The sequence below is a fragment of the Eucyclogobius newberryi genome, unplaced genomic scaffold, assembly GCF_026437365.1.
Source record: "Eucyclogobius newberryi isolate DKJ021-1_F unplaced genomic scaffold, fEucNew1.0.hap1 SCAF_21, whole genome shotgun sequence".
Classification (NCBI taxonomy): Eukaryota; Metazoa; Chordata; class Actinopteri; order Gobiiformes; family Gobiidae; genus Eucyclogobius; species Eucyclogobius newberryi.
This window is the reverse complement of record NW_027315846.1, coordinates 13,137,091-13,163,206: the sequence shown is the minus strand read 5'-3', so window position 1 is coordinate 13,163,206 and position 26,116 is coordinate 13,137,091. Positions and strand designations below refer to the sequence as shown.

The window sequence follows — 26,116 nt, the reverse complement described above, 5'->3', positions numbered from 1 at the left end:
GATTTTACCTGTATTATTGAGTTTATGGAGGAAACCCACCCAGACATGGAGAGAAACATGCAAACTCCACATAGAACGGCCCTGGTCTTCAGACTGCAAACAAATTGTGTTTTCCTTTTTAAAGTGACTTGCCCTATTCGTTCAACAATGGATATGTGTGAAATATGTTCAACTAGAAACGTTCAAACATTTCAAATACAGTCAAAACGAGAAAAAACAATGTATAACGGTCAAGTTTCTTGTTTTAACAACTTTATTTTTAGGCATAGGCCAATTGTAATACGCTCAAGGCCTATGCCTTTTGGACATTATGCCACTAAGCCATGAGACAGGACTTCACATCCATAGTGTGTATCTGTGAGTACCCAAAGGCAAATAGGACTGTTACGGGCTCAGGGTTGTCAGTTTTGCCCCTAATACCTGTGGTTGGTGCTGCATCTTGTGAACAGCATTATTCTTCTGGAGTGCACCTATGATTCTTGACGCTCTGATCTCACTTGCTTCAAGATGTCCCAATTCTGCCTTGTATTTTGAGCTTCAGGCCATGTCTGCTTCCACAATTGTTCGCTGTGTAGATCTTTAGTTTGAAGTTTGTAGCCACTCATTCCCTCTCAGCTTCTCGCTTGTTGTCAATGCCACCCAGGAGCGAGCATGGAGATCCAAAATTAGCCTTTTGGCTTGAGACGCACGTGTGTTGGGACATCTTGGAGCAAATGAGTGTTCAGGCTCATGTGTGCTCCCGAGAAAATTGTGGCTGATTAGGAGACTCAGCACCAACACCGTATTTGCACGGATCATTTCAGCTGATGATCCGGGCCACCAATCATCAAATACACCATATGCCACAAACGCCCTAGGCCAGCAACATATTTGACTATGGTTACGCGAAGACCGACAAGCTTTGGATATACGCTTCTGTCTCGAGACTCATTGGCAGTGTCTAAAATATATAGGCCTGGAGCTTATTACAGTAGGCCTATATGCCTACAAGTTATCACTAAACATTAGCTAAATTAAATGGCACTTCCTCTGCACACTGTGAACAGATTGCACTCCTGTGTAAAATAACTTTCCATATTCAACAATGGCTATGAGCAAAATATGTTTGCGTTAATACGAGAAAATGTTCTCATTTTGTCTTAATACTTTCTTGTTCCAATGAAAAAAATGTCAGTCACATTGGCTTTTTCTGTAACTCTAGAATTTTTGAACAACTAAACAAAATCATACAAACTTTTAGGGATGAAGCAAACTTCATCACTGAAAGAAGCCATGGGGTGAATCATGAGTTTAATTTCCCTTTTTGCATACTCTGCCTGTCCAAATCAGAATAAAAGGGGCACACACCACCTTTAGCTTTGATTACAGGACACATCTGCTGTGGCAGTTTCAATAAGGTACTGCAAAATTAAAAGATTTATTTCCATTTAGTGTTGCATTATTTTTCACCAGATGATCTTGTATTGATAATAGGAGAGAGTGACCACTGCACAAAGTTCATCTTAAAGACTCTCACTGGGGTTCAGATCTGTATTACATCAGTTTCTGCTTCTCCTTAGAGGTTTTCTCTGCTTGATGCCAATGATTTGACCCTTCTCAAACACACTGACATCTTTTACATGATCACAGGATTTGTCTTTCCACATGGTTGTGTCAGAAAGAAGAAACCGCAGTCAGTGTATGAAGACACTATTCACTCACTAGTAGTTCTCGTTTCCTTCCTTCCTCCCTTCTGTTAGTGTGCAGCTTGAGTCAGATCATAGTCTGTGCCCCCTTTTGTCGACTAATTTATGCACATAGCTTCTTTAGACGACTGCATCCCTAGTTTCTATCAAATTAAATTATTAGCACTGTTGGTCTATTTTTTATTTTATATTTGTAATGTAACCAAATATCTCATTTACTGTTCATCAAACAGTAATGTAACTTTGTGGTTCACTTGTAATATAAACATGTACTTTTGCTTTCGGCGCTCAGTCCTCTAGATGTTTCTATGGCGACGGGGCATGTACTGTTGAATTATATACCTCCACTGCACACAGCCCAATCTGCCAACAAATGTGTCCTGGCAGAGAGCTGCAGCATGCCGTAAACTTAAATAAATGTGGATAAATATGTAGAATGCTTTAAACTTTCTTTCTGAACAAGTCGAGGAGGTGGGGCAGTGAAGACTAATGACAGCTAATGGTTATTATAGTTGTCAGTCATTCTGAGCATCATCCCCTTTCATCTCGTTAACTAACATATTAAAAACCAATATTACTGAACGAAGATGACCAAGACACCAATCATCCTAATGAAACTGACCTAAAAGACACAAATTGCAACCAGTAGACATTTTTTAGACTTTGCGTTTTTTGTCCATACTACTCATCAATCTTACGGACACAGACTGAAGAAAAAGTCTTTGTCTGCTCCGGGTCCTAGAACCAGGAAATACGATCACATTAGTCCTGTGCTCAGGTCTCTGCACTGGCTCCTTGTGGCTCAGAGAATAGCTTTGCTTGTATACAAGTCTCTCCATGGCCTAGTACATCTCGGACATAGTGCCATATGAACCATCTCGGACTCTGAAGACCTCAGGGACCGGCCTCCTGCTGATGCCCAGAGTCAGGACTAAACATGGGGAATCTGCTTTTCAGTTTCATGCAGCTAAAACAGTCTTTCTGTAGATGTGAGGACTTAACTCTGAAATGTTTCAAATCTAGGCTAAAAATAATTATGTTTAGCTGTGCATAACTGAAAGGATTTTATTTGCACTCTTGTCCATTATGTCTTTATCTGTTTCGTGATTTAAAAAAAAGGGAGTGTCTACAGAGCCGCGGCGCGCGGCCGAAACTGCCATGTTATTTTGTGCCGCGGCTCCTGAAACTGCTGGGCCATTTGACTGCGCTGCAGGTCTGCAGCCACGGCCCAAAAAAAAATGTCCTGTTGTGTGATGCACTTTAAATTACCTTGTGTACGAATTCTGCTCTACATAAATTGGCCTTGCCTAAATATTGATAAGATATTAACCAAAAATGTGTGAACCATGTACAAAATGTCTATAAGAGACTTAATAAGCTTCTTAAACTATTTTCAATCACCAAGTGATGCTATAAAAGCATTAACAAATAACGAGTGCTTATTAATGCATCATACATAGTTTATGGTTATTCTAAAGAATTACAAATTAATCAATTACTTTTAAATGAGCAATGTGTGTTTTTATGCATTTGCCAACTACTTATTTTTTCATAAAGGTTTTTCTGAACTATTGTTTAAGAATAATAGTCTCAATCTCCTATTTGCTTCAATGTTTAGTTGACATGTTATAATATACTAGCCCAAGAGGCGCACCCCAGAACTCAAACAGCCACATACTATTACTGCTGCTATAGAGAGTCCGGACTTCCACAGACTCCTGTTAGTACAGTGTCGGCCTGACCATGTTACCATACATCAAGTTTTAAGATAGCTACCCCAGCACAGTTTTTTGCCACGAGCCCAGTTCCCTGCCTCCCTCGGCCTGTCAGATTGGAGCGGACTGTATGTTATGTATGTGTCTTCTTCCCTGCAGAGCACTAAGAACTGGCGTGCCGCGGTGGATTTGACGGGCCGGCTGCTGACAGCTCATGGTCAGGGATACGGGAAAGCGGGCCAGGCAACCTCCCACACCACCGACTCTCTGCAGGTACGACGCCAGTGACCATTCAGCGCTCTGTCCATCTTTTTGAAGCCAGTGGGCGGGCAGAATAGTGGGAGCCGGAATTTTTGGGCGCACACCAATGCCATAATGTAGCGGCCAAAAAAACAAAAGAGGGCATTTTGAGATTACATGCAAATCAAGATGACGTGATGTAGAATATGCATTCAATGAATCACTTAATTGATTAGCTGTCCATCATCAAATAAATAACCCTAATGTGAGATCTAATCAATACTGGTTCTGGTTGTAATTATTTTGATTTATTGAAGATTACACATATTATATTGGTGTTCAATAGGGGTGGGCGATATTGACGAAAACATTATGTCAGTCCAACATAAAGTTATTATGAATGTATTATGTTACACAAAGAGCTTCTATGTGCATGTTTTTTCTGCTGAAATAGGCCAAAGTACATCTGTCAGCATCGCCATGGTTGTTTAGGTTTGCCCTTTTGACTTTTGCCCAAACCACAATGCCGCGCTGTGATTGGTTAAGCCCGCAGCGGCCGGGCTCACGCTGTTTGGTTTGAGCCCGAATGGATTCTAAAGTTTACAATATTCATAGTTTCCATATCTTGAAAATCACATTCACAATATTATAATTTCAAAATATTACCCACCTCTAGTATAAAAAATTAAGTAGTAGTATAAATTTTGCACAAAAGATGGATGGCAGGAGCTCATTTAAGACTTGGGGCTATGCAATACATTCACTTATGGCTCATAATTATACATTTGCATCCCTTCCAGACATTAAAATGGTGGTGTATGCTGCCCTGAACTGTCAAAGGGTCAATAAAAAGCAATGACTCCGTTGGTGATATTGAGTATGATGAACAAAGTTAACTGTGGACAGCACTGGACAACTTTAACCACCCACTCTTTACCCACAGGACATTGGCACTGCGAGAAACTTTTCCAGTCTGGTAGAGCTATAAAGGTGCCAGAAGATTATCTTAACCGATATAGGAGGCGATGACTTTTAACATTGGCCAAAACCTCTTGTCAAACATTGTCAAAACTCTAACAAAGATTGTTTTTTGCTTTTTAAACAGCTTTTTCTAATAGATGTTAGCAAATGTTGAATTAGCATAGAATGTTTAAATGAAATGATAAAATACTTTTACCATAAAGGTTAAGGGCAATTGCTACTGGATTAAGATGTCTACTTTTTCTGCATTTGCCAACCACTATTCACTATTATCATTGTACTGTACGTTATGGGAGATTGTACTTGTTCCGCGCTTCTCACCATTGAAATGCTAAATGCCTTACCTCACCCTCGTGTGCATACTGTTCTCCTCTGTCTGTGTGTTAATGCCGTGCTGCTGATACAGACTGAAGGGTGGGTCACAGGACAGTCTCCTTATGGGCTCTGGAGCTGTCAGATCTGTCCTCTCTGGGTCAGGGGCAGTGTCTGTCTTCAGCTACATCAGATAGATAAGAGCGCAGCTGAACCGGCCCGGGCTAAGATCCAGGTGCATATGGGCTCTTGCTCTCGAGAATTTGTGCGCAACGTGGTCCTCTGTTCTGCTTTTTACTGACAGAGGATTGGCTGTAAACCTCTCCATTTAAAAAGACCCAAGCTGATCATTGTTTATTAAAGATGACTAAATCTTGATTAAAAATGTATTATTGCACATTCCACCAAAATACATTTTAAAATGTATTGGTGATATCTTCATATCTGCTTTTACATTTCACTTAAAAAAGTTGTATAGCCATTTTTCATAACTAAAAACATGTACACTTCCAAGAAGTGTGGCCTATCAGCTCTGCATTTTGAATAGGAAGTCAATTGTACCTGTCAGTTGTTCCATTTTTAGCTGTATTAGATCAATGTGTTGTTCAACATGATGTAAAGTTATGATTATTTTAGTTCATTATATCGTCATTAAGTCTACCGAGCCAACAGGTCTATGAACGACGTCATCAACCTGGCACTCCACTTCAACTTGCAGCATCTGGACTCCCCGGGAACCTTTGCCAAGATCCTGTTTTTGGACTTCAGCTCTGCATTCAACACCATCCTCCCTGCTCTGCTCCAGGACAGGCTCTCCCAGCTCAACGTGCCTGACTCCACGTGCAGGGGGATCACTGACTTCCTGACGGATTGGAAGCAGTGCATGCGGCTGGGGAAGAATGTCAGACACTCGGACTATCAGCAAAGGAGATCCACAGGGCTGTGTACTCTCTCCCCTGCTCTTCAAACTGCTGCACCTCCAGCCACGGCTTCGTAAAACTGATCAAGGTGCGGATGACACCACCCTAATCGGTCTCATCTCAGACAGGGATGAGTCTGTCTACAGGAGGCAGGTGGACCAGCTGGTGTCCTGGTGCAGCGGTAACAACCTGGAGCTCAACGCCCAGAAGACAGTGGAGATTATCGTGGACTTCAGGAAAGTCACAGCCCCCCAACCCCCCCTCACCATGACAGACTCTCCATCACCACTGTGGACCCCCTCCGCTTTCTCGGCACCACCATCACCCAGGACCTCAAGTGGGAGCCCACCATCAGCTCCCTCATCAAGAAGGCCCAGCAGAGAATGTACTTCCTGCTGCAGCTGAGGAAAGCCAAGCTGACAGCGCAGATGATGGTGCAGGTCTACACGGCCATCAGTTAGTCCATCCTCACCTCCTCCATCACCGTGTGGTTTGCTGGAGCCACAGCCAGTGACAAACAGAGACTACAGCACACTGTGCGCTCTGCTGAGAAGGTGATCAGCTGCGGACTTCCATCTTTGCAGGACCTGTACGTCTCCAGGGCTCTGGGACGAGCAGGTTGGATCACTGCCGACCCTTCTCACCCTGGACACGGACTATTTGAGCCGCTCCCCTCAGGCAGGAGGCTGAGGGGAGCGGACCAGAACCTCACGCCACAAGAACAGTTTCTATCCCTCTGCTGTTGGACTCATGAACACTTCTTAAACACCTGTCACTTTAACCATACTTTAATTACCCACTGCACTGTTCACTTTCTGCACTACATATGTAAATTCAACTGTAAATGTGTGTACGTAGTAAGCCTATTTTGTATCTATATATAGCAGATTTTAATTGTTTTTTCTTTTTGATAGGTTGTTTTATCATTGTTCGTTTTTTTTTTTATGTTGCAGGAAATCAAAAGCAAAAGCAAGTAAAACCAAAGCAAGTTCCTTATGTTTGTGAATTCTGTTCATTGACAATAAACCTATTCTGATTCTAATTCTGAAAAATGTCTAATTTCACAAATTAAACAGGAATACATTCTTGCCAAAACTGTGTCAGTCTTATGCATTTGAAACCAGACCAGAAGATTATTTCTAAATTGGTCCGATTAAAAATAACTTCAAATCTTTGTGATTGTGTAAATTCGGTTGTGTTTCCTTTGTTGCAGCTTTGGTTTGTGCGGCTGGCATTACTTACCAAGCTGAACCTCTTCCAAAATGCAGAGCTGGAGTTTGAGCCTTTTGGCAATCTGGACCAACCAGACCTTTACTATGAATACTACCCCAATGTTTACCCTGGAAGGAGAGGTATGCACACCCACACCCACCTCTAGTGCTGCGACTTTTTCTGACTTGTAAAACTATCCATGAGTTTCATCATATTTTGACATATCTTAGGGTCATTTCCTTAGTTATTTCCTTCTTTTTCTTAACCAACTTGGCCTCCAAAATGTGTTTTACCCGTGCTTATAGGATTGCACACATGCATGCCATTGGTCTATTAAATATGCAAAAGAAAGTTTCTGCCAGGAGCGTGATATTACACGGCACTGTCGAGAACTCTCCCCATCTCCAGCAGTTCTTTGGTTTTGTTTTTCCTCCTTTTACACTGCATGAATTGCTCTCTAATGTATTCCCATTACTTTGGATCTGCTTCGCCCCTCAGGCTACCATAGTGAAGGCAGCAGCGGCAGAGACACACACATACAAGCAGCAAACCCACTCGGAGCAACGAAAAAAACAGGAGTACTCAAAGCTACAGCGCACCGATTGACTTGCCGTTGCTCAATATTAAACGCTTTGTGACCTGCTAGGTGCTTGCAGACATAACTGGCACGAGTTTTATAGCCTGGTATCAGAAGTCGAACATTCCTCCAGTGCGGCGCTTGCATTGACTATTTATTACCCGCGATCATACTCGCCCAGCGCCTTAAGAGACAAGCTGGCCGTGTAAAACTCTCCGAAGACTCAAAAAAACAACAACAACAAAAACGCCAATGTCAGTTGCATTGTTCAGCAAATGAAAAGTTGGGTTCAATTGGAAACTTACAAATGTTAGAAGATGAAAGCCACATAATTCAAAGACGTTCTTACTTTTTTTGTTCATGGCTGGATGTTGTATTCAAAGGCTAGTGTTCCACTTTTGCTCTTTTCCCTTTAAAGCACGAAAGATTGAAAGCACTTGCTGCTGCTCAGGTTTAATACAAGCAAAATTAAAAAGTTGGACTAGATGACAGTTTTGTGTGTGTTCCCATGAATAGACTGGCATTAGGAAACCACTGGTAAGTCGTATGCCTTTCTTCAGATGTTACAAGTTGATGAAAAAGAGATCTTGAAACTGTCGACCTTGACCATAATGCATAACTTTCACTGACGATATGTTTTCTTCAACAACATTTACACAAATAACTGCTCCGTCTGGTATATTTTTTTCTTCACTGACGATGGCAATACAATTTTTTTTTTTTTTTTATTCTGATATTTTCATTATACAGCTGTAACTTACAGCTTCACAAAAGATCAAAACTATAGATTGCCCCAGCGGATGGGTCAAATGCAGAGGATCCATTTCTCTACGGGAACAATAAAGTGTACCATAACCTTAAACTAGAGGAGTCGATAGTTTATAAATCTTCTTGTTATTTTGGAGTAAAAATGACAATGGAGATGACAGATTTGACCCCAAGTTGATGTGATCAATATTGTTTTAAAAGCCTTAGATTGGGACCCATGACAACTCTTCTGTTGTGTCAATCACTTTTCTTCTTAAAGATGGTTGCTTTTACTCTACCCTCCCAACTACGATCTAAAATATTCAAGTCGAAGCTGATGAAACGCGCTGACCTCTCAAATTAAGAGGAATAAGGCGTGTGCGGCGGTCAGCGAGAAGCTAATATCATGTAATACAGGGCACAGCTAGTGTCAGCGGGCTAAATGCGTCGGAGCTACAGAACACACTGAGCAGATCGATGCGAATAGAGATATGTTGCCGCGCTGCTGTGGAGAGGCGGCCCAGCTACCTGAGATCTGATGGCGGTATCAAAGAGCGCCTGATCAAAGCCTGGGGACTCACCTGAATATAGGCTCTTCCAGTTTTGTGCTCCGGTGTGTGTGCGTGATTGTGTGTATGTGTTTGTGTGTGCGTGTGTGAGAGAGGGAGAGCAGGAGACGGTGTGAGTGATGGAGGCGCAGACATGAGTGATGGCGCCGCCTTGCACACACACACAGATGAGAGGTTTAATAAGCAGCCATACGTAGCTCAATGCCATCTGTAGGTTGCTGCCTCCAGGGCTGTGTGCAGTCTTGTGTGTGGGTGGATGGGTTTATATTCTCATCTCGTCTCTCTCCGCCTCCCCTCAATGTTTTATTTTTTTTTATCCTTTTTTTTTTGGTTCCTCTCCCCGGCTCTGTCCTCATCCCACCCTGGTTCCTATTTCCTTGTCTCTCACACTCCCTCTTCCCCGTCTTTCTCTCTTTCTCGGCGCCTCTCTCCCTCTCTCTCGTTCCTCTCCCTCACTCCCTCCTCTATCTCACACCCTCTCTTTCTCTCTCTCTTTCTCTCTCTCTCCACAGGCTCCATGGTGCCGTTCTCCATGCGCCTACTGCACGCCGAGCTTCCACAATACCTGGCCAAACCCCAGGAGGCTCTGGACCGGCTGCACACCCTCCGAACTGTCTGCCTCGCTGTTAGTATACAGTACACGCCGCACGACCGCAGCCTCTGGACTCCCATATATATGTAGTATTCAGACAATTACACCCCACGCCTACGTAAAGAGTATTAGACGTGGAAATTCTTGCGCTCTAAACGGTAGTGAAAAAAGTTAAAGTAGACAACGAAAGAATAAGTTGAAGTAGCGAGCAGCTGTCTGTGCATAATTTTCCCATTTTAATATTTATATATGACAATGAACAATTATTTTTATGCATTGAACTAGCGACTGTTAAGAGAATAGGCCATTTGAGGACCTCACTTTTTGGGCAAATGTATAGACCTGGTATTATCTAACTGGCAATAAATAAATTCCAGTACACCAAACAAAATGTAAAATAATACTACACTCTACAGTTGTATATATAGTTTGGGTTTTGTTTAATTTAGTTCTACAAATACCACAATTATTAAAGGTGCACTATGTAACTTTACTGGTATTTACTGGACCGTCTTTGTGTCTGTTTGTTATTGCCTGAAATGTTCCACAGTATCAAACGTATCCATCCTGCAATTATTCAATTATATTTGCTGTTTATTGCAAAAACCAACCATGAAAAACATAAATTATTTCTCCTCGCCACAGATCTGATCTCTAACTTGGCCCTGTGTCGTCAACTGTATCCATGTAGAGCAATACGTTTAATGCCATACTGCGGAACGTTCTAGGGCAGAAAAGTACATCGTGCACTTTTCATCTCAGACAAGGAAGCTACTTGAAAATGCAAACCCAGCAAACCCCACTATAAATCTGCAGCACTGGAATTAAAGTAAAAAAAATGTTTTGACTATTTTGGCAGATTCTGGAGAACTTGGAAAAGGGCTTGGCAGAGGACGGCAGCATGGTCACGCTAACACAGGAGAATAGGCAAGGTACGTACGCGCACGTTCACACAGACAGTTGGCAACAGCGCTGGCCCCCGTCCCAGACTGCATCACGCTGTGGGAGGAGAGTGAGGTCACGGGCCCAGTGGGTAATTCAGATATTGAGTCAGAGGCACACACCTGGTGCAGGACTGCAGCAGGAACGCTCCAAACCACACACCAATGCGGCGCTCGGAAAGTGTTTAGCACCTCACCGCTTTGGTACTCGTGCTGAATATCAAATGTCTCCCCAGCCCTTCGCGCCAACCGGATCAATACAAATCAATCCCAGCCAATCCACTCACATCTGCACCGGTGTGGCAGAGAAATGAGAGCGTTCGACACACCTATTTGTAATCTTAGGTAGATTCGTGCTCCATAATGCTGTTTGCTGCCCATGTGACTCTCTTGAATAATAAGATCACACCAAGCACTACCATCTTCACCTAAATCTTTAATTGTTTGAATTAGTTGATGTTTTTCGGTTCAACTTCAATGTGGAAACCTTTTTAAAAAATGAAAATGTTAAATATAAAGGTAATATGATTGTTATTTAAACGATCTGATTTACTTTAAAAGCCTTTGATCTCTATGAGTAACAGAAGCACTTTTCCAGTTTCCTCCTCAAGATTATGACCATATTAAAGGCAGACGAGCTCGACTTGTTTTTTCAAAGACTTATTGTCATGCACTTCAATATCCAGATAATGTCACATTTGTATTACCATGTGCTGTCCAACACATGTCCACATTTTCTGCCTCATACCTGACAAAAAGCTGCTTCTTATGAGCTTATTTGGGGGCACTAACAATGCGACAGATGTGACACTAAATGCACAGAGATGCTTTTCTTATAATTGGGTAAAATTGTCCCATGTGACGCGAGTGTGATGCGTGTGAAACGAAGTGGTGCTGCCTGCGTTTTCCCCTTTCGAAAAGCAGTGTAATGGTTGTGCCCTCTGCCTCTCCTCTCGCTGCCCACGCACACAGCCCCCAGTCAAGTCAATAACGCTCGGGCCTTGCCTTCGCACATCAGACCCCTACTGAGTGATTAGCTCTTCCCCCTTCAACACACACACACGCGCGCACATAGATTCTCATACATGTGCAGCGCTGCATACTAATAGCCCTCCGCACTCGCTGTCTGAGGCAAAAGACTGTGCCGCAGTGTGTTCCTCCTGCCTCACCAGCTCGCCTTAAAATAAACCCCCGTGTGGAGTGAGGAAACGGGGAGAGAAGCGGGGAGGGGGCTGTGGGAAGAATGGATCGAGCGGAAATATCAGGTGACGTTATAAGGACGCCCAAAATTTAGGCTAGGAACAAAAAAAAACAGGAAGTTGCCCAAAAATAATGACTCGAACCCCCTTGTGTGTGCCGTTTCCCTGCAGCGTCCCTGAAACTGTGGAAGTCTCGCCTCAGCCGGGTCATGTACTCCATGGCCAACTGCCTGCTGCTGATGAAGGTGTGTGTGTGCGTGTGTGTGTGCGTGTGCGTGTGCGCGCGCGGGGGGGGTGTGGGTGTGCCTGCCCAAATATGTGCACGTGTGGTTTTGTGTGTGCGTGAGAGAGGGGGAGGAGGGGGGCTTTGAGATCTCTGATGCCAGGCTGGTGGAGGATTCACAGTGAAATCCCCCCAGACTGACCACTAATTGGATTCTTGGTCAGTGAGAGAGGGAACAAGAGAAATGTGTGGAGAGAGAGAGAGGTTGGGGTGGGGACGTCTATTAGACCGCCACAGAGAGCCACAGTGCCATCTACTGGCGAGACGCAAAGCTGCAAGGTTCTCTTTGTTGAGGTGCCGATTTCACAGCAGTGCAACAAAGCTGTGGGTTTACTTGTGTTTATAAAAATGTATTTAATGAAGCTTCCAATTCAAATATAATTGAATATATATATATATATATTTTAAATGCTGCTTCAATCCATATTGCAGTTCACCATTTTATTAATAATATCACAGATAAAAATATTATTATTAGACCTTTATCCAGCAGACTACATCATAAATATTAAATGCTGTGAGGATAAGGTGTTATGTTAAGGTGTGGATTATGGATCTAAGCTAACATTCCTCATTATTTTATTGTGCAAAGTTGTTAGACTATTGTTTAAACTAATATTATTAAAACTATATAAAACAAAACTAATGGATCTTCTCAAATAATTAACCATCCTAAATTAGAAGTCATGAACAGGCTTAAACTATTGACTAATTTTGACTAGTTGACTATAAAAAGCAATTCTCGTATGTGTTTATAATCATTATCAGTACTAACAGACCTTTTTTATAACAAAGACAGTAACATTATTAAATCAAAATGTCAACAATAATACAACAATTTCATCAATAATACACTTTGTACATATTCTTTATCGATAAGCTTTAATATTTCAACCTGTGTTTAAAAATATCAGTGTACAATAGACATAACCATTTGACTAGTCGACTTGACGAAAAAATAATCGCTACTGACTACTTGACCACTAATCTTAGTAGTTGAAGTTTGTTCGCATGATTGTGACAAGCAACCATTACTTTATGAAATGATCATATATGCGTAGGTAAATAAACCCTCAATGACCCAAAATAACTAATATCTACCATACAGAGTTCAGTTTTATGTTGTGATATATTCTCATTAAAAAGAGTAAATTTCCTCTCCTAAAATGCAGTAAACGCGTCCCTCTCTGGCGCGGGTGACCTCTGTGGCGGGGCGCGCTCAGCAGTCCAGTCACAGCTTGAGCGATGCGTCGCGGTGCAGCGTGGAGCCGTGGAGCGGGGTCACATTCGCCCGGCTAATACTCCATATGTTTGATTAATGCCCACACTCTCTCACCGCACACCTCAAATCCACCCGCCTCGCCCTCCACCTGCCCCTGCCTCCCGCTGTTTACCTGGCTTCACCTCTCTCAACTTTTTAAATCCCTTTTTTTTCCCTTTCAGGATTACATCCTAGCTGTGGAGACCTATCAATCCATTATCCAATATGAACCCAAGCAGAGAGTGCAGCTTCTCAGCGCTGTTGGACGCATCTTCTTGCAGGTTTGTATGGACGCTGTATAAATGGATGAAGAGACTTGTAGGTCATTACTACATGCATTTTGTGTCTGCTATAAAAGTGCAATCGACCATAAGAGCGGCTGCTAAAACTCAGGTGACCTATTAGTAGCACTGTTTCTGAGTACTTCACGTCTAGACACAAAATGGTTTAGCGGCTGTTAATGTTCAGTTAACATGCTTCCTTAAATAGGCTGATTTAAGTGCTTTTTCTATAGCCTGTTATCCCTATTGTGCCTTTAGAGACTTTAACAATGGTTAGGTGAAGAAATGTTTATGTTCCATGATGGATTTATTTTGCTTTATTTTGCTTTGTGCTCACATGTGCTCTTGTTTGTTTGTTTTTTTACTTATAATAACAAAGAATATATTATCTCAAAGTTTGACTTTTCAATTGAATATTTTCCCCAAAAAGGTCAAACTAAATGTAAGGTGCTTTTTATCTGACTGTTTATGTCATATTTACTACGGTAGGTCACATACTAAAGGACTGGTTATGTATTAGACTTAGGGTTTGGTCAGTAATTGTAAATAAATGTGGGTTAGGGTCGTTGTGTTTCTTCGATAATTATAACATTGAAATTTGATATGTTACAACTCTGGTTTAACGTAAACAAAACAAAACCTTAGAAACAAATCCATTTGCGTGTTTACAAGATGTAAAAAAGTACTGCTGGCAATGTGAATGTCTTGCCCAAGGAAACAATATCAGACTTTTGAGTGATATTTGAACCACCATCTCTCTCTAGTCTGTAGGTGAACAATAGATGACCCGAATTTAATCCACAATTACATACTTTTAATAAGATTCCTGGATTTTTTCTTGTAAATGAGTACATTTTGTATTTTCCACTAAAGAGTATCTTAAATAGCTCAATTAAACTGCTTTAAATAGCTCAATTAAACTGCTTCACGTTGTCTGTGGCTGCGGACTATAAGTCGCACCGGAGTATAAATTGTGAGGGGAAATTTATTTGATAAAATCCAAGACCAAAAACAGACATTTAATCTTGAAATGCAATTTAAAATAATAACAGATTAAAGAAGATGTTGAATAGCTGCACGTATGCTAACGTAACACCTTCAGCTACATGACGCACAGACAGAACTGTGGTAAGTGTCTGGTATGTTAACGTAACATATTCAGTTATTCAGATAACTATAGCATAAAGAACATGCTAACAAGTTTACCAAAGCATCAGTATTACCCCAAATCACTAAATCCATTAAAATTCTTCCTCCTCTGTGTCACTTCTACACAACTCTCCAAACTCTGGAGGTAGAAGAAGTGCTGATTCTTCTTCTGCGTCGCTGAGAGCCTAGAGCGCCCTCTTGCGGTTGTCAGTGTGAAAATAACAAATAATATCACATATAAGTCGCTCTGGAGTTTAAGTCGCACCCGGGCCAAAACTATGAAAAAGGATGCGACCCCAGTTTCACTTCTTTCACTAAAGTCACACCTTAAAAAGAATGCATGTGAATATTAATGATGAATTTGTGAGAGCTAGGAACCTAACTTTAACTTTGATTCGGGTAAATGTCAGTTGCTGTCCAAGTGCAATTAAGTTTTTTTGCTGCATTTTTACACGTCTCGTTCATTGGACTGTGCTGGAGTCATTGTGCAATATTGAAAACGTATTGCTCGCCGTTACTTCACCAGGTCGGAGATGTTAAAACTGCAGAGAAATACTTCCAGGACGTGGAGAAGGCGTGCCAGATGAAAGGCAGCCAGCCCGGCGACAGCACGTGCATGGTGATGAACAGGTGAGGTGAGAGAGAGACGTTGATGGTAGCAGCTGTGCCTTCGGGGAGTTTCTGGGGTTTGTGCCTCCTGATGGTGTGTGATTTAGCACAGGAGGCGCCTGTGCTGCTGTGTCCTGAGGAGATGTGAAGTATAAGGCACAGGCTCGCACTCAGCCCAGGCTCCCTTCACACAGCCCCATGACTGATAGTGTTGCTGACTTCCTGATACTGCAGGTCTTGGCAACATGGACAAAAATGTGATCATGATTTTTTATTTTCTTTTTTTGGGAGGATCCCGACAACGATAGTCAGACGATATTATGTAAATCCAACAGAAAAGTGGGAAAACTTGTCTTTAAATGTGAAATGTATGTATAATTGATCACAAAAGTGCAGACATATGTCCTTACACTCTTATTTGAAAGTTTACAATATACATTTTATAACTGTTTTTGTAGCATTTTTATTATGATAGATTAAAATTTTTGCATTTCTTCAAAACATTATCTACATTTCGACATATTGCCCACCTCAACTTCCTGATAGTATTAATACAGACTAAAGTGAACAATGAAAAAACATGTTGCCTATTTTTTTAAATGCATTAATAGTGTTTAAAGGTAATAACATATTTGAATTAAAACACCAAAGTGAAGAAAAGTAATTATCGTTTGCCGAATGCCTCTCCTTGCTCTTCACTCTTTTATTGTTTCATATATCCTTTCCACACACACAAAACCTCACAGGCCAAACATATTCTAAAAATGTAGATGTAGCTTGATAAAATGGATTTTTTTTTTTTTTTCATTAAACATCACAAGATTAGATGGTATTTTTTTATCTAAACCAAATGGGCTCGATTGTGTCTCGAAGTTGCAAATCTTGAGCTGAACCGTGACCCGTGGCGGTTTGTAGGCGAGGCCGGTGCAGCGCGGGACGACAAAGGGCCCGTTTATCAATCTCTAAGTGTATTGATCAGCTCAGCCACTGGAGCGGTTATTTATACATTACATTTTTAATTCATTTATTATACACAAGCAGGACATTACCAATAATAACTCTCTTCATGGGTTATAGCCAACATTTTAAGGACTATTCACCGTTCAAAAGGTAGCACATTTAGTTTTAATGGTTAATTGCGACGGTAACGGTCCTAATTGTTCATCATTCAGAAGCCGATGAATAGTTTTTTAAGCAATACAACAACAGTTTTGTGCCTAATATCGTGTGCGTTCTGTTTTCCAGAGCGTTTGTCTACCTCAGTCAGAATAATTACACTGAAGCGTACTCATCATTTACTGAAGTGTTACAGCTCGACCCCAAAAACCCTGTGGTAAGTGCATTCTCTTTCAACATATTCTCCGCACAGAAACACGAGGTCGGATGTGGATTTGCACACGTTTCCATCCACATGTGTGTTATTTCAGGCTAACAACAACGCAGCGGTGTGCTTGCTGTACCTGGGTCGTCTGAAGGAGTCCCTGGGGCAGCTGGAGGGCCTGGTGCAACAGGACCCAGCCCAGTACCTGCACGAGAGCGTCCTCTTCAACCTCACCACTATGTACGAGCTGGAGTCTTCACGCAGCACCCAGAAGAAGCAGGCGCTGCTGGAGGCTGTGGCCGGCCGCGAGGGAGACAGCTTCAACACGCAATGTCTCAAACTGGTCTGAGAAATGTGTGCGGAAAAGACTTAAATGAGAAAATATTGATCTTTAAACTTATTAGAAGCCATTTTGTAAGGGGAAAGGACTCTAAGATCATGTACATGTCTGCCCTCATATATGTATCTTCTTGTTTTTATATTCACGTTTCTGTACATTCGGAGCGCTTCATGAGGACTTCATGAACCATGGGCAAACTCAAAACTAAGTGAAACTTCAATGGTGAAATAAGAGGAAATGGGAAAAAGAATGGAAGATTTACATTTAGAAGCAGCATTGGATTGATAAATGCTGTTTTGACAACCAGAAGGCATTTTACTGCAGTTTATTTGCTATACGCTTTGTCATGTCATCAATGTTAGATTTGGCTTCCTACGGTTCCACACAAGTACACCATGATAAGTGCAAACATAATTCAATATAATGCATATGGACTTATTTCGACGTGGTACATCACACCTGTCCTATACAGTCGTAATGTGGCACAAAGTAATATATTTATGTTTTTTTAAAGATGTTAAAATGCATCTTATTTGTCGGAAAGGCTCCAGCTTCATGCTTTTTTTTTTGTACAAGCGTTTAACAAGGGAACAACCATTCAATCTCTTATTTCAAAAATGTCGATCAGAAATGCACCAAAAGTTAACGGGACAAAGTTGTTGAACAGAGACCTGTTCATTGCACTACAGATTGGCAGTGGTTTAAAGGGAGTTTCCGCCTCATAATGTGAGACTTGACACGGGCATTATCCTGAGCTTCGGTGTGCTTAAAGTCTAATAAATGTCCACAGAGGTCCCGTTTTAAGCTTCTTCCTCCTGTCGGCACAGCAGACACCTGTAAAACTGGATTAACTGTCAAAGACCACTCCATTTCAGCTGTCTATTCCTCATTAGTTTATTAAGCCATGTGCAGAGAAAGTAAACAACTCTGATATATTGCATCTCCCACTATAGAAAACATTAATGCAGAATTGTATTGTACATTGCAGATTGTTTGACCTAATGTCATCTTTTATTGATTTGTGCTGGTGAGTCTTTAATGTTTACATATGTTAAATTATATTTACGCATGTGCGGAAATGAAGTGTTTTAATCTAAATAAAACTTTTCCATTAAACAAAAAGTACACTACAGCATACCACATGTGTTTTCAGAGTTATTAAGAAACTTGTGAGGAGCAGGTTGAAATTGCCAATTAGAACAAAGATAAAAGTTCCTGTCAAATTGGAACTACTGTATTATGGCATGTGTCCTTTTCGGTTTAGTGTTATTGAATTGTAATGCCAAAGCGAAAACCACAAACAATTCAGTCTAGACTAGAACAATTCATGTATTGACCCAGGGCACAGAAAAGACACAAGTACAAAGACATCTTGAATTGGTGGCAACATTAATTATGGAAAGCTCTGCAGAATGCTCAATAATTTGCTGCTTGTATTGTTGATGAGCAAGTATAATCTCTCTTAAGATGCTTGTAAAAACGCAAGATACTTCTTTCTGATGTCAAAGTCGTCGGCGGGACGGTTGTGCGCTTTCCAAACCGGTTCTCCAACAAACAACCTCATGGCTTTGGTGTAGTTCTACGGAAACAAAGAAAATGAAATTGGGTGTCCAAAAAAGCACATTCTAATGCTTTTGTTAGAGTGCCCAGGAGCTTTAAGCCATGTCAAGTACTATTTTTGTGTTTTAGAGATATTTTCCATCTCTAATTTGTCCAGTGGTCAGTGATATCGGGTTTATTAGAGCTGCATGAGTTTGGTAAAATACAAAAAAGTACAAGTAATGTAATTGTGGTTGGATGAAGATTTAGTTCATTGCACATTTGAAACACAGTCAGGGGCATCAACATTAGAGCGAAGACTGCAATATTAACTATCAAATATATTTTATGTTTGTAGCGATCCATTTGGTTAAATTGTTGTTCTATTCTATACTTGGAATAAGCATCTGAGCATTAACTAATGAGTGCATTGTACAACGGCGCAGGACTACATTTACTCAGATCAGACGCACAAAATGTGTTGTGTGCAGCCCCATGATCTACTCACAGTCTCGTCCATGGTGAAGCGGTGGTAGATGCCAGCGGGCAGCGTGATCAGGTCCCCTTTGCTCATGGAGATCCGGATCCATCGGTCTTCCCTGTCTCTGATGTCGAAGTAGGCCTGACCCTCAAGGATGTAGCGGATCTCATCATCCATGTGCAAGTGCTCCTCAAAGAACATCTTCAGCTGAGAAAGAAGACAAAAAGGTGGACAACTTACAAATGAAACTGCCAGACCTCAAATCACCCATGAATTAGATTAAGACATTAACTGTTTGCGCTTACCTTCTCCTCATAGTTGGGCAACGTGTCTTTGTGAATAGTGATTATGTCCATGTAGGAGTACCCTTGTTCTTTGCGTATTTTCTCCAATTCAGGGTCTGCTTCATATATATCAGCATTCAACTGCAAACATGTAAGAACAGATTAGACAAAGTTAGTTCAAGTAAAAGTTATCTTATGCATTTGAGACAGGCACAGTGCACAATATATATTAAACCGATCAGGAGAGATTTGTACTGTGTACCACGTTGTAGCTCAAATGCTAATTTCCACATGTAGTCAAAATACTGGCTGGATCAAAATACTGACCAAGGAATTTCATTTCTCCAACTATTTATTTGTATAAAAAGTCATTTGATTAGTTGTGTAACAGGGATTAGCCTCTCAAAGCACAATCAAACCAGACAAACTGAATAATAGTAGTTTTGATAGTTGAATAGTTCTTGTTTACCTTCCTGTGAAAGACACCAAGCTTTTGCAAGTCCTCCAAAGGGACAGGACTGTTTGGGTCTAATTTGTGTGGTTTTCTCTGGTCGTCATCAGAAGTGTCCATGTACCAGGCCTGGCTCTCCATGACTGCAAATAAAGTCTACTTTTGTAACTAAACTGTCAAACGTACGTGCAGATTTATACGCGCGTGGGTGTCACGTGCGCGCATGCCCCGCTCCCTGTGTTTACAATTGTTACTTTGTTTCACACAATAAATGTTCAATTTCTCATATTTTATTTCACACCCCTTTACAATAACTGATCAAAAATATGTAGGTCCACGCTATAGGTCTCGGTTTTCTCAAATTACTCATGCACGCAGCCTGGTAAATAACCCAGTCTACAATAGATCCATGACAAAAGTGGATTTTGTTATGTTTTATTGTGAAAGGAAAACAGGAAACGCAAGCACAACTCTGAAATATGAGCTTTGGTCGCCCCCTAGCGTTATAATTATGACACTTTGGCACACGCAGAGTAAAAATGCATGTTTTACTGTATGTGTATGCAATAGAAACAAGTTGTTGTTTTTTTTAAATGCAAGGCAAATTCAATATTAAGGAAAATTCCAATCAAAGCAATAACATTTCCATGAAGACATGAGGCGAACTCCCCCAGAGTTACACACATGGAGCTGGATATTTTTTGCTTCCTTTTTTGCGCTCCTGGATTTGCATGTTTCAAACAATTTTATAACACATAAAGAAACATTAACGCTTTGTGCTTGACTGTACATGCACTTCTTTGTCACTAGATGGAGCTAAAGAGGCAAAAAGGACAGTAGTTTCAGAGACAGGACAGAATGAAAACGTCTGACAGCAGTGACTGTGAGCACTTGTGTCTTTTTCCTTTAGTCTGGTGCGTTATTGTTACTGGCTTCTTCTAGTGGGAGATCAAGATGCGTGTAGTTGGAACCTGTGGGTGTTTTTTGGAAGTTAAGACAAATTATTTGTTCGGTGATCTTGTTCATCGTCCAGTCTATGTCTAACAGAAAGAAAAGGGTGAAAGTAAACATCCTAGACTTACTCTTGTTTACCTTTTTATGAATTCCATAGTATTCCATCAGTTTCAGTAGACACTCTCTGTCTGAGCTTAGATATGTTTTCCATGTTAAGTGAATCTAAAAAAAAGTTGATTAAACATTGTTAATGAATTCAAATACAATTAAATGTACCCTGTTCTACAAAAGGCTCAATAAATGAAATTACAAATACTTGGACATCTGGATTGACGATAATCTCTCTTTCAACAAACACATAGAAAAGCAGACACATGATTGTCATTCTTCTTTAGAAATATAAGGGTATTCCTCTTAATTATAGAAAACAGTTCATCCAGGTTACATTTCTTTCAGTGCTGGATATGGTGATATATAATTCTACAGCAACAGACTTAAAACCACTGAACTATTTTTTTCATTCAAATCTAAGGTGAATTTTCTAGGAGATGGACACAGAATTTTATAGAGCGAGAGTAAGAGAGAGATAGAGAGAGACATAGAGAGACATACAGAGGGAGTGAGAGAGCGAGAGACATAGAGAGAGAGTGAGAGAGAGAGAGGGAGAGAGAGAGAGAGAGAGAGAGACATACAGAGGGAGTGAGAGAGAGACAGAGTGAGAGAGAGAGAGAGAGAGAGAGAGAGAGACATAGAGAGTGAGAGAGAGAGAGAGAGAGAGAGAGACATACAGAGGGAGTGAGAGAGAGACAGAGTGAGAGAGAGAGAGAGAGAGAGAGAGAGACAGAGACAGAGAGTGAGAGAGAGAGAGACATACAGAGGGAGTGAGAGAGAGACATAGAGAGAGAGTGAGAGAGAGAGAGAGACATACAGAGGGAGTGAGAGAGAGACAGAGTGAGATAGAGAGAGACATAGAGGGTGAGAGAGAGAGAGAGAGAGAGAGAGAGAGAGAGACATGGAGGGAGAGACATAGAGAGGTAGTGAGAGAGAGAGAGAGAGAGAGAGAGAGAGAGAGAGAGACATACAGAGGGAGTGAGAGAGAGACAGAGTGAGATAGAGAGAGAGAGAGAGAGAGAGAGACATAGAGAGTGAGAGAGAGAGAGAGAGACATACAGAGGGAGTGAGAGAGAGACAGAGTGAGATAGAGAGAGAGAGAGAGAGAGAGACAGAGACAGAGAGTGAGAGAGAGAGAGACATACAGAGGGAGTGAGAGAGAGACATAGAGAGAGAGTGAGAGAGAGAGAGAGACATACAGAGGGAGTGAGAGAGAGACAGAGTGAGATAGAGAGAGACATAGAGGGTGAGAGAGAGAGAGAGAGAGAGAGAGACATGGAGGGAGAGACATAGAGAGGTAGTGAGAGAGAGAGAGAGAGAGAGAGACAGAGTGAAATAGAGAGAGAGAGAGTGAGAGAGAGAGAGAGACAGAGAGTGAGAGAGACATACAGAGGGAGTGAGAGAGAGACATAGAGGGTGAGAGAGAGAGAGACATACAGAGGGAGTGAGAGAGAGAGACAGAGTGAGATAGAGAGAGAGAGAGAGAGAGAGAGAGAGAGAGAGAGAGAGAGAGAGAGAGACATAGAGAGAGAGTGAGAGAGTGAGAGAGACAGAGTGAGAGAGAGACATAGAGAGAGAGTGAGAGAGTGAGAGAGAGAGACATACAGAGGGAGTGAGAGAGAGAGACATAGAGAGAGAGTGAGAGAGAGACAGAGTGAGAGAGAGACATAGAGAGAGCGTGAGAGAGAGACAGAGTGAGAGAGAGAGACATACAGAGGGAGTGAGAGAGTGAGAGAGAGAGAGACAGAGTGAAATAGAGAGCGAGTGAGAGAGACATAGAGAGAGTGAGAGAGAGAGACATAGAGGGTGAAAGAGAGAGAGACAGAGTGAGATAGATAGAGAGAGAGAGAGAGAGACAGAGAGTGAGAGAGAGAGATAGATAGAGAAAGAGTGAGAGAGTGAGAGAGAGACAGAGTGAGAGAGAGAGAGATAGAGAAAGAGTGAGAGAGTGAGAGAGAGAGAGAGAGAGAGATAGAGAGAGAGTGAGAGTGAGAGAGACATACAGAGGGAGTGAGAGAGAGAGAGACATAGAGAGAGAGTGAGAGAGAGAGAGAGAGAGAGAGAAAGAGAGAGAGACATAGAGAGAGAGTGAGAGAGAGAGACATACAGAGGGAGTGAGAGAGAGAGAGAGACATAGAGAGAGAGAGAGAGACATAGAGAGAGAGTGAGAGAGTGAGAGAGAGACATACAGAGGGAGTGAGAGAGAGTGAGAGAGTGAGAGAGAGACAGAGTGAGAGAGTGAGAGAGAGAGAGAGAGAGAGAGATAGAGAAAGAGTGAGAGAGAGAGAGAGAGAGAGACATAGAGAGAGACATAGAGAGTGAGAGAGAGTGAGAGAGAGAGAGGAGAAAGGACGTGGACTGGATCATAAATAAACACACAGCGCAGGTTCATTGGCTCAAGGCCCCAAGCAGCAGAGGATCAGACTGAACTATTATGATACAGTGATGATTAAAACATGAAAGATATTTTATATGTACAGAACGAGGGGCTTGTGAGGCTGTAAACAATCATTTAAACGTGAAATATGTCTATTGTCCCATTTGCGGAAAAAGATGATCTTTTTTTGGCCCTTGTCAGCCCTCGGACTCTTTTAGACTCTTAATAACGTCCCCCCCTCCCGCCCTGCTCCTGGGGGGGGCAGAGTGGTTTCTGTTTGAACACAAGATCATAGGCAGATATAGGCTTCCTTTATTTACCTACAGCGTTAACTCTAGTAAGCCATTGTCCTTCTTTTCCCTGTCCACTGGCCCATCGCACGAGGAAGTCACAGAAGCACGTGACTACAGGGGCCCCCGACACACCAGAGCCTCATAGATTCGGTCCACTTACTCCTGGTGCTGAAAACTTGGTGACTCAAACAATCGAATAATGATGGTTTCTGTTTGTCCAAAGAGGTTATAATGACGTCAACAATGTGTCATAGTGGTTCATGTTCACACTCATACAGTCTGTCAGCTTAAGCCTGTACAAGGATGCAGGTCAAATCAGACATTTCCTTGTTTGTTTTCAAAGGGTTACACCGTTGTAGTGACTAGTTTCTCAATCTCCTCTGAATAGCTTTGTCTTCCGACCTGCGGTTCATTTCTAAAGACAAGACACGTTTAGAAACAGATTGCAGGAGCTGTCACTTCCAGTTCCGTGTTCACCAAATCACTATTTTCAAACGTACAAACCCAGGTTTTATTTTGAAATACATGTCTTAAATACTGTATGACCTAAGTGAAAGGTTAGAGAATATACCAACAAGAATTTTATACAGAACTACACAGCTATATGCAAAATATATGTAAAATGTGAGTAAAATAGTAAGAGATCTTCCTGCTTGAATAGGTGAGGACTGAAACAAATTGTGTACTGATATAAACAGGCATAAAACTAGACGACTATCATGACTCAAAAAGTAAATGTGTGGTTTGAGTACTGGGAAATCTACATTTGTGATGAGAAGTGATGACTAAAAATGTTCAAAACCTAAAAAATAAAGGAAATTATCTTTTGTCAAAGTACATGTATCCGTCCAAATTAATTAAAAGTATATATTATTGGGTTTAAAGTATTAAAAATGTGACTAAACTTAACCTTAACCATGCTCTACCACCAGGCGAGTCGCTCTTATCACATTTCTCATCCATCACGCTGAAGTGCAAAGCAAACACAGATGGAGGCAGAGCAAACGTTCGTACAGTTCCACCCAATTCAATTATGAAATTTCATTAAATTTCATTGTAAAACTCAATCATGTCGGGCACAATCGTAATCTGGACCCAACATGTTACGGCAGCGTGATCAAATTCATGGTGAAATATTGTTTTTCCTGGTTCCTTTACGGACATACAAATTCTTACATGTCATTCTAGAAAAAGCCGGGTTTTTACCGTATGTCCTCCCTTATCTCTCACCCCCATACCTACCTTTCCTGTCTGATAAAGTATTTAAAAAAGGGGTTAAAAAAAAGGGAAAAGAATAAAGTACTGTTCAGGCACCGATATCGTTACTGTTATGGTGATATAATTATAATGAAGGTATTGCTGAATCACTTGATCTAGTTGCAACATGGAAAGCAACAACAGAAGAGCTTTTTACACGGATTATTCTTCTTGTATTTCACAGCTTTCCCGATCTTGACCTTAGCATTGTCCACGTAGTGCTCGGTCGCGCACACGGTCGCCTCGATATTGTTCAGCATGCACCCTTGCTCCTCCACCAGCAGCGCCATTTGCAAAAACAGCTCGTGTATGTCCCGTATGCGGCCCTCGAGTTCCAGCAGCTCCTTGTGTCTGCTCTCGATTTCGTTCAGGGCCGACCGCGTGCTCTTCCCCTCCAGCAAAAGGTTGTCGGAAAACACGTTCCACTTCCCGGTCTCCATCATCTCATCGATCTGCCCGCCGGTCACGTCTTTGCCCACGATCTCCGCCTGCCGCTGTATCCGCGTTTTGCAGTTCTCCCGCTGGACCATCTCGGCCTCGTTGTACTCGGACATGGCCTCGTGGAACTCTCTGGTCAGCGACACGTACTGAGAGCGCACCATCCGCACGACGGCCGAGGTGGGCCCGTGCTGCTCCTCCAGTTCTTTACTCGACTTGCCCAACAGTTCCAATCGCTTGTATATGGCTTCGCCCCTCGCTTTGATGTCTCTCCCTAAAGCGTTCGAGTCCCGTTTGATGCTGCTGAAGCGTCGCACCGAGGTGAGGAATCGGGTGTTTTGCTTGCCCAGGCGCTTGACGTCCATTTTGAGAAGCAGCATCTCCTTCCTCATTGCTTGGGCCTCTTTGTAAATGCCCTCCATGACGTCCTCGCCCTGGAAGACCACGGCGTGCTGCTGCAGGAGTATCCCATCAGGGTCCTCGTCGTTTGGGTCATGTTCTTCGTCAGGCCTGGGCTCTTCCTCCAGCTTTAGACCCTGCAGCTCCACCAGTCGGTCCTTCATCGTGCCTGTGAAAAAGATGTTATAGAATCAGTCTAAAGGAGATGTGTCCCGGAGACACTTTCACGCTGGCAACGTCAATTAAATATGGGAAAGAGTCTGGAGTGTCTGCCAGTGTGGTTTCATAGACGAAGGACTAACTAAGCACAGACAGAATGTACGATTCATGTCAGTCAAATTGATAAATTGAATAAATAGAAATGAAGGGTTTGTGATTTCTGTCATGTCTTTGTGATTTTAATGCATTTTTTCCTGTTGTGTGAAGCACTTGGAATTGCCTTGTGTACGAATTGTTCTCTATAAATAAACTTGCCTTGCCTTACATTTAAAGATCTTAAAAATACTTTTCTTCTCTTTGTCATTCTGTGAAAACATTCTGTGATTTTCAGATTAATGATTGAATTCATTTAAAATGGTCAAACGTTTTTCCTGAGAGC

At 41.8% G+C, this 26,116-nt stretch overlaps 3 protein-coding genes across 3 annotated transcripts; 1 reads left to right on the top strand and 2 right to left on the bottom strand.

Moving 5' to 3' along the window:
* The first annotated feature begins 3,520 nt into the window (after positions 1 to 3,520).
* Positions 3,521 to 17,730, top strand: trappc12 (trafficking protein particle complex subunit 12). Its single transcript, XM_072457457.1, has 9 exons — positions 3,521 to 3,673; positions 7,067 to 7,205; positions 9,471 to 9,583; positions 10,410 to 10,482; positions 11,862 to 11,935; positions 13,417 to 13,515; positions 15,191 to 15,294; positions 16,519 to 16,606; positions 16,701 to 17,730. The coding sequence occupies exons 1-9, from the start codon at positions 3,536 to 3,538 to the stop codon at positions 16,941 to 16,943; spliced, it is 1,071 nt and encodes a 356-aa protein (XP_072313558.1). The 5' UTR covers positions 3,521 to 3,535; the 3' UTR covers positions 16,944 to 17,730.
* Positions 17,731 to 17,810: 80 nt separating this feature from the next.
* adi1 (acireductone dioxygenase 1) lies at positions 17,811 to 19,881 on the bottom strand. The gene is made up of 4 exons (XM_072457458.1): positions 19,708 to 19,881; positions 19,260 to 19,379; positions 18,982 to 19,161; positions 17,811 to 18,513 (listed from the first exon to the last, which is right to left on the bottom strand). Exons 1-4 carry the CDS (start codon positions 19,828 to 19,830, stop codon positions 18,397 to 18,399), a joined length of 540 nt encoding a protein of 179 aa, XP_072313559.1. The 5' UTR covers positions 19,831 to 19,881; the 3' UTR covers positions 17,811 to 18,396.
* A 4,891-nt stretch (positions 19,882 to 24,772) lies between these two features.
* stx11a (syntaxin 11a) lies at positions 24,773 to 25,683 on the bottom strand. The gene has a single exon (XM_072457651.1). The coding sequence runs from the start codon at positions 25,680 to 25,682 to the stop codon at positions 24,798 to 24,800; it is 885 nt and encodes a 294-aa protein (XP_072313752.1). The 5' UTR covers position 25,683; the 3' UTR covers positions 24,773 to 24,797.
* Positions 25,684 to 26,116: the final 433 nt, after the last annotated feature.

Bases quoted from the DNA above. Each gene is read 5' to 3' on its own strand.
- stx11a (XM_072457651.1), bottom strand. From the start codon at position 25,682: ATGAAGGACCGACTGGTGGAGCTGCAGGGTCTAAAGCTGGAGGAAGAG.
- adi1 (XM_072457458.1), bottom strand. From the start codon at position 19,830: ATGGAGAGCCAGGCCTGGTACATGGACACTTCTGATGACGACCAGAGA. The intron at 19,380-19,707 runs GTAAACAAGAAC...ACATGTTTGCAG, and splicing joins TTGGTGTCTTTCACAGGAAG to TTGAATGCTGATATATATGA. The intron at 18,514-18,981 runs GTGAGTAGATCA...TTGTTTCCGTAG, and splicing joins GCTTCACCATGGACGAGACT to AACTACACCAAAGCCATGAG.
- trappc12 (XM_072457457.1), top strand. From the start codon at position 3,536: ATGTATGTGTCTTCTTCCCTGCAGAGCACTAAGAACTGGCGTGCCGCG. The intron at 9,584-10,409 runs GTTAGTATACAG...CTATTTTGGCAG, and splicing joins TCCGAACTGTCTGCCTCGCT to ATTCTGGAGAACTTGGAAAA. The intron at 16,607-16,700 runs GTAAGTGCATTC...GTGTTATTTCAG, and splicing joins TCGACCCCAAAAACCCTGTG to GCTAACAACAACGCAGCGGT.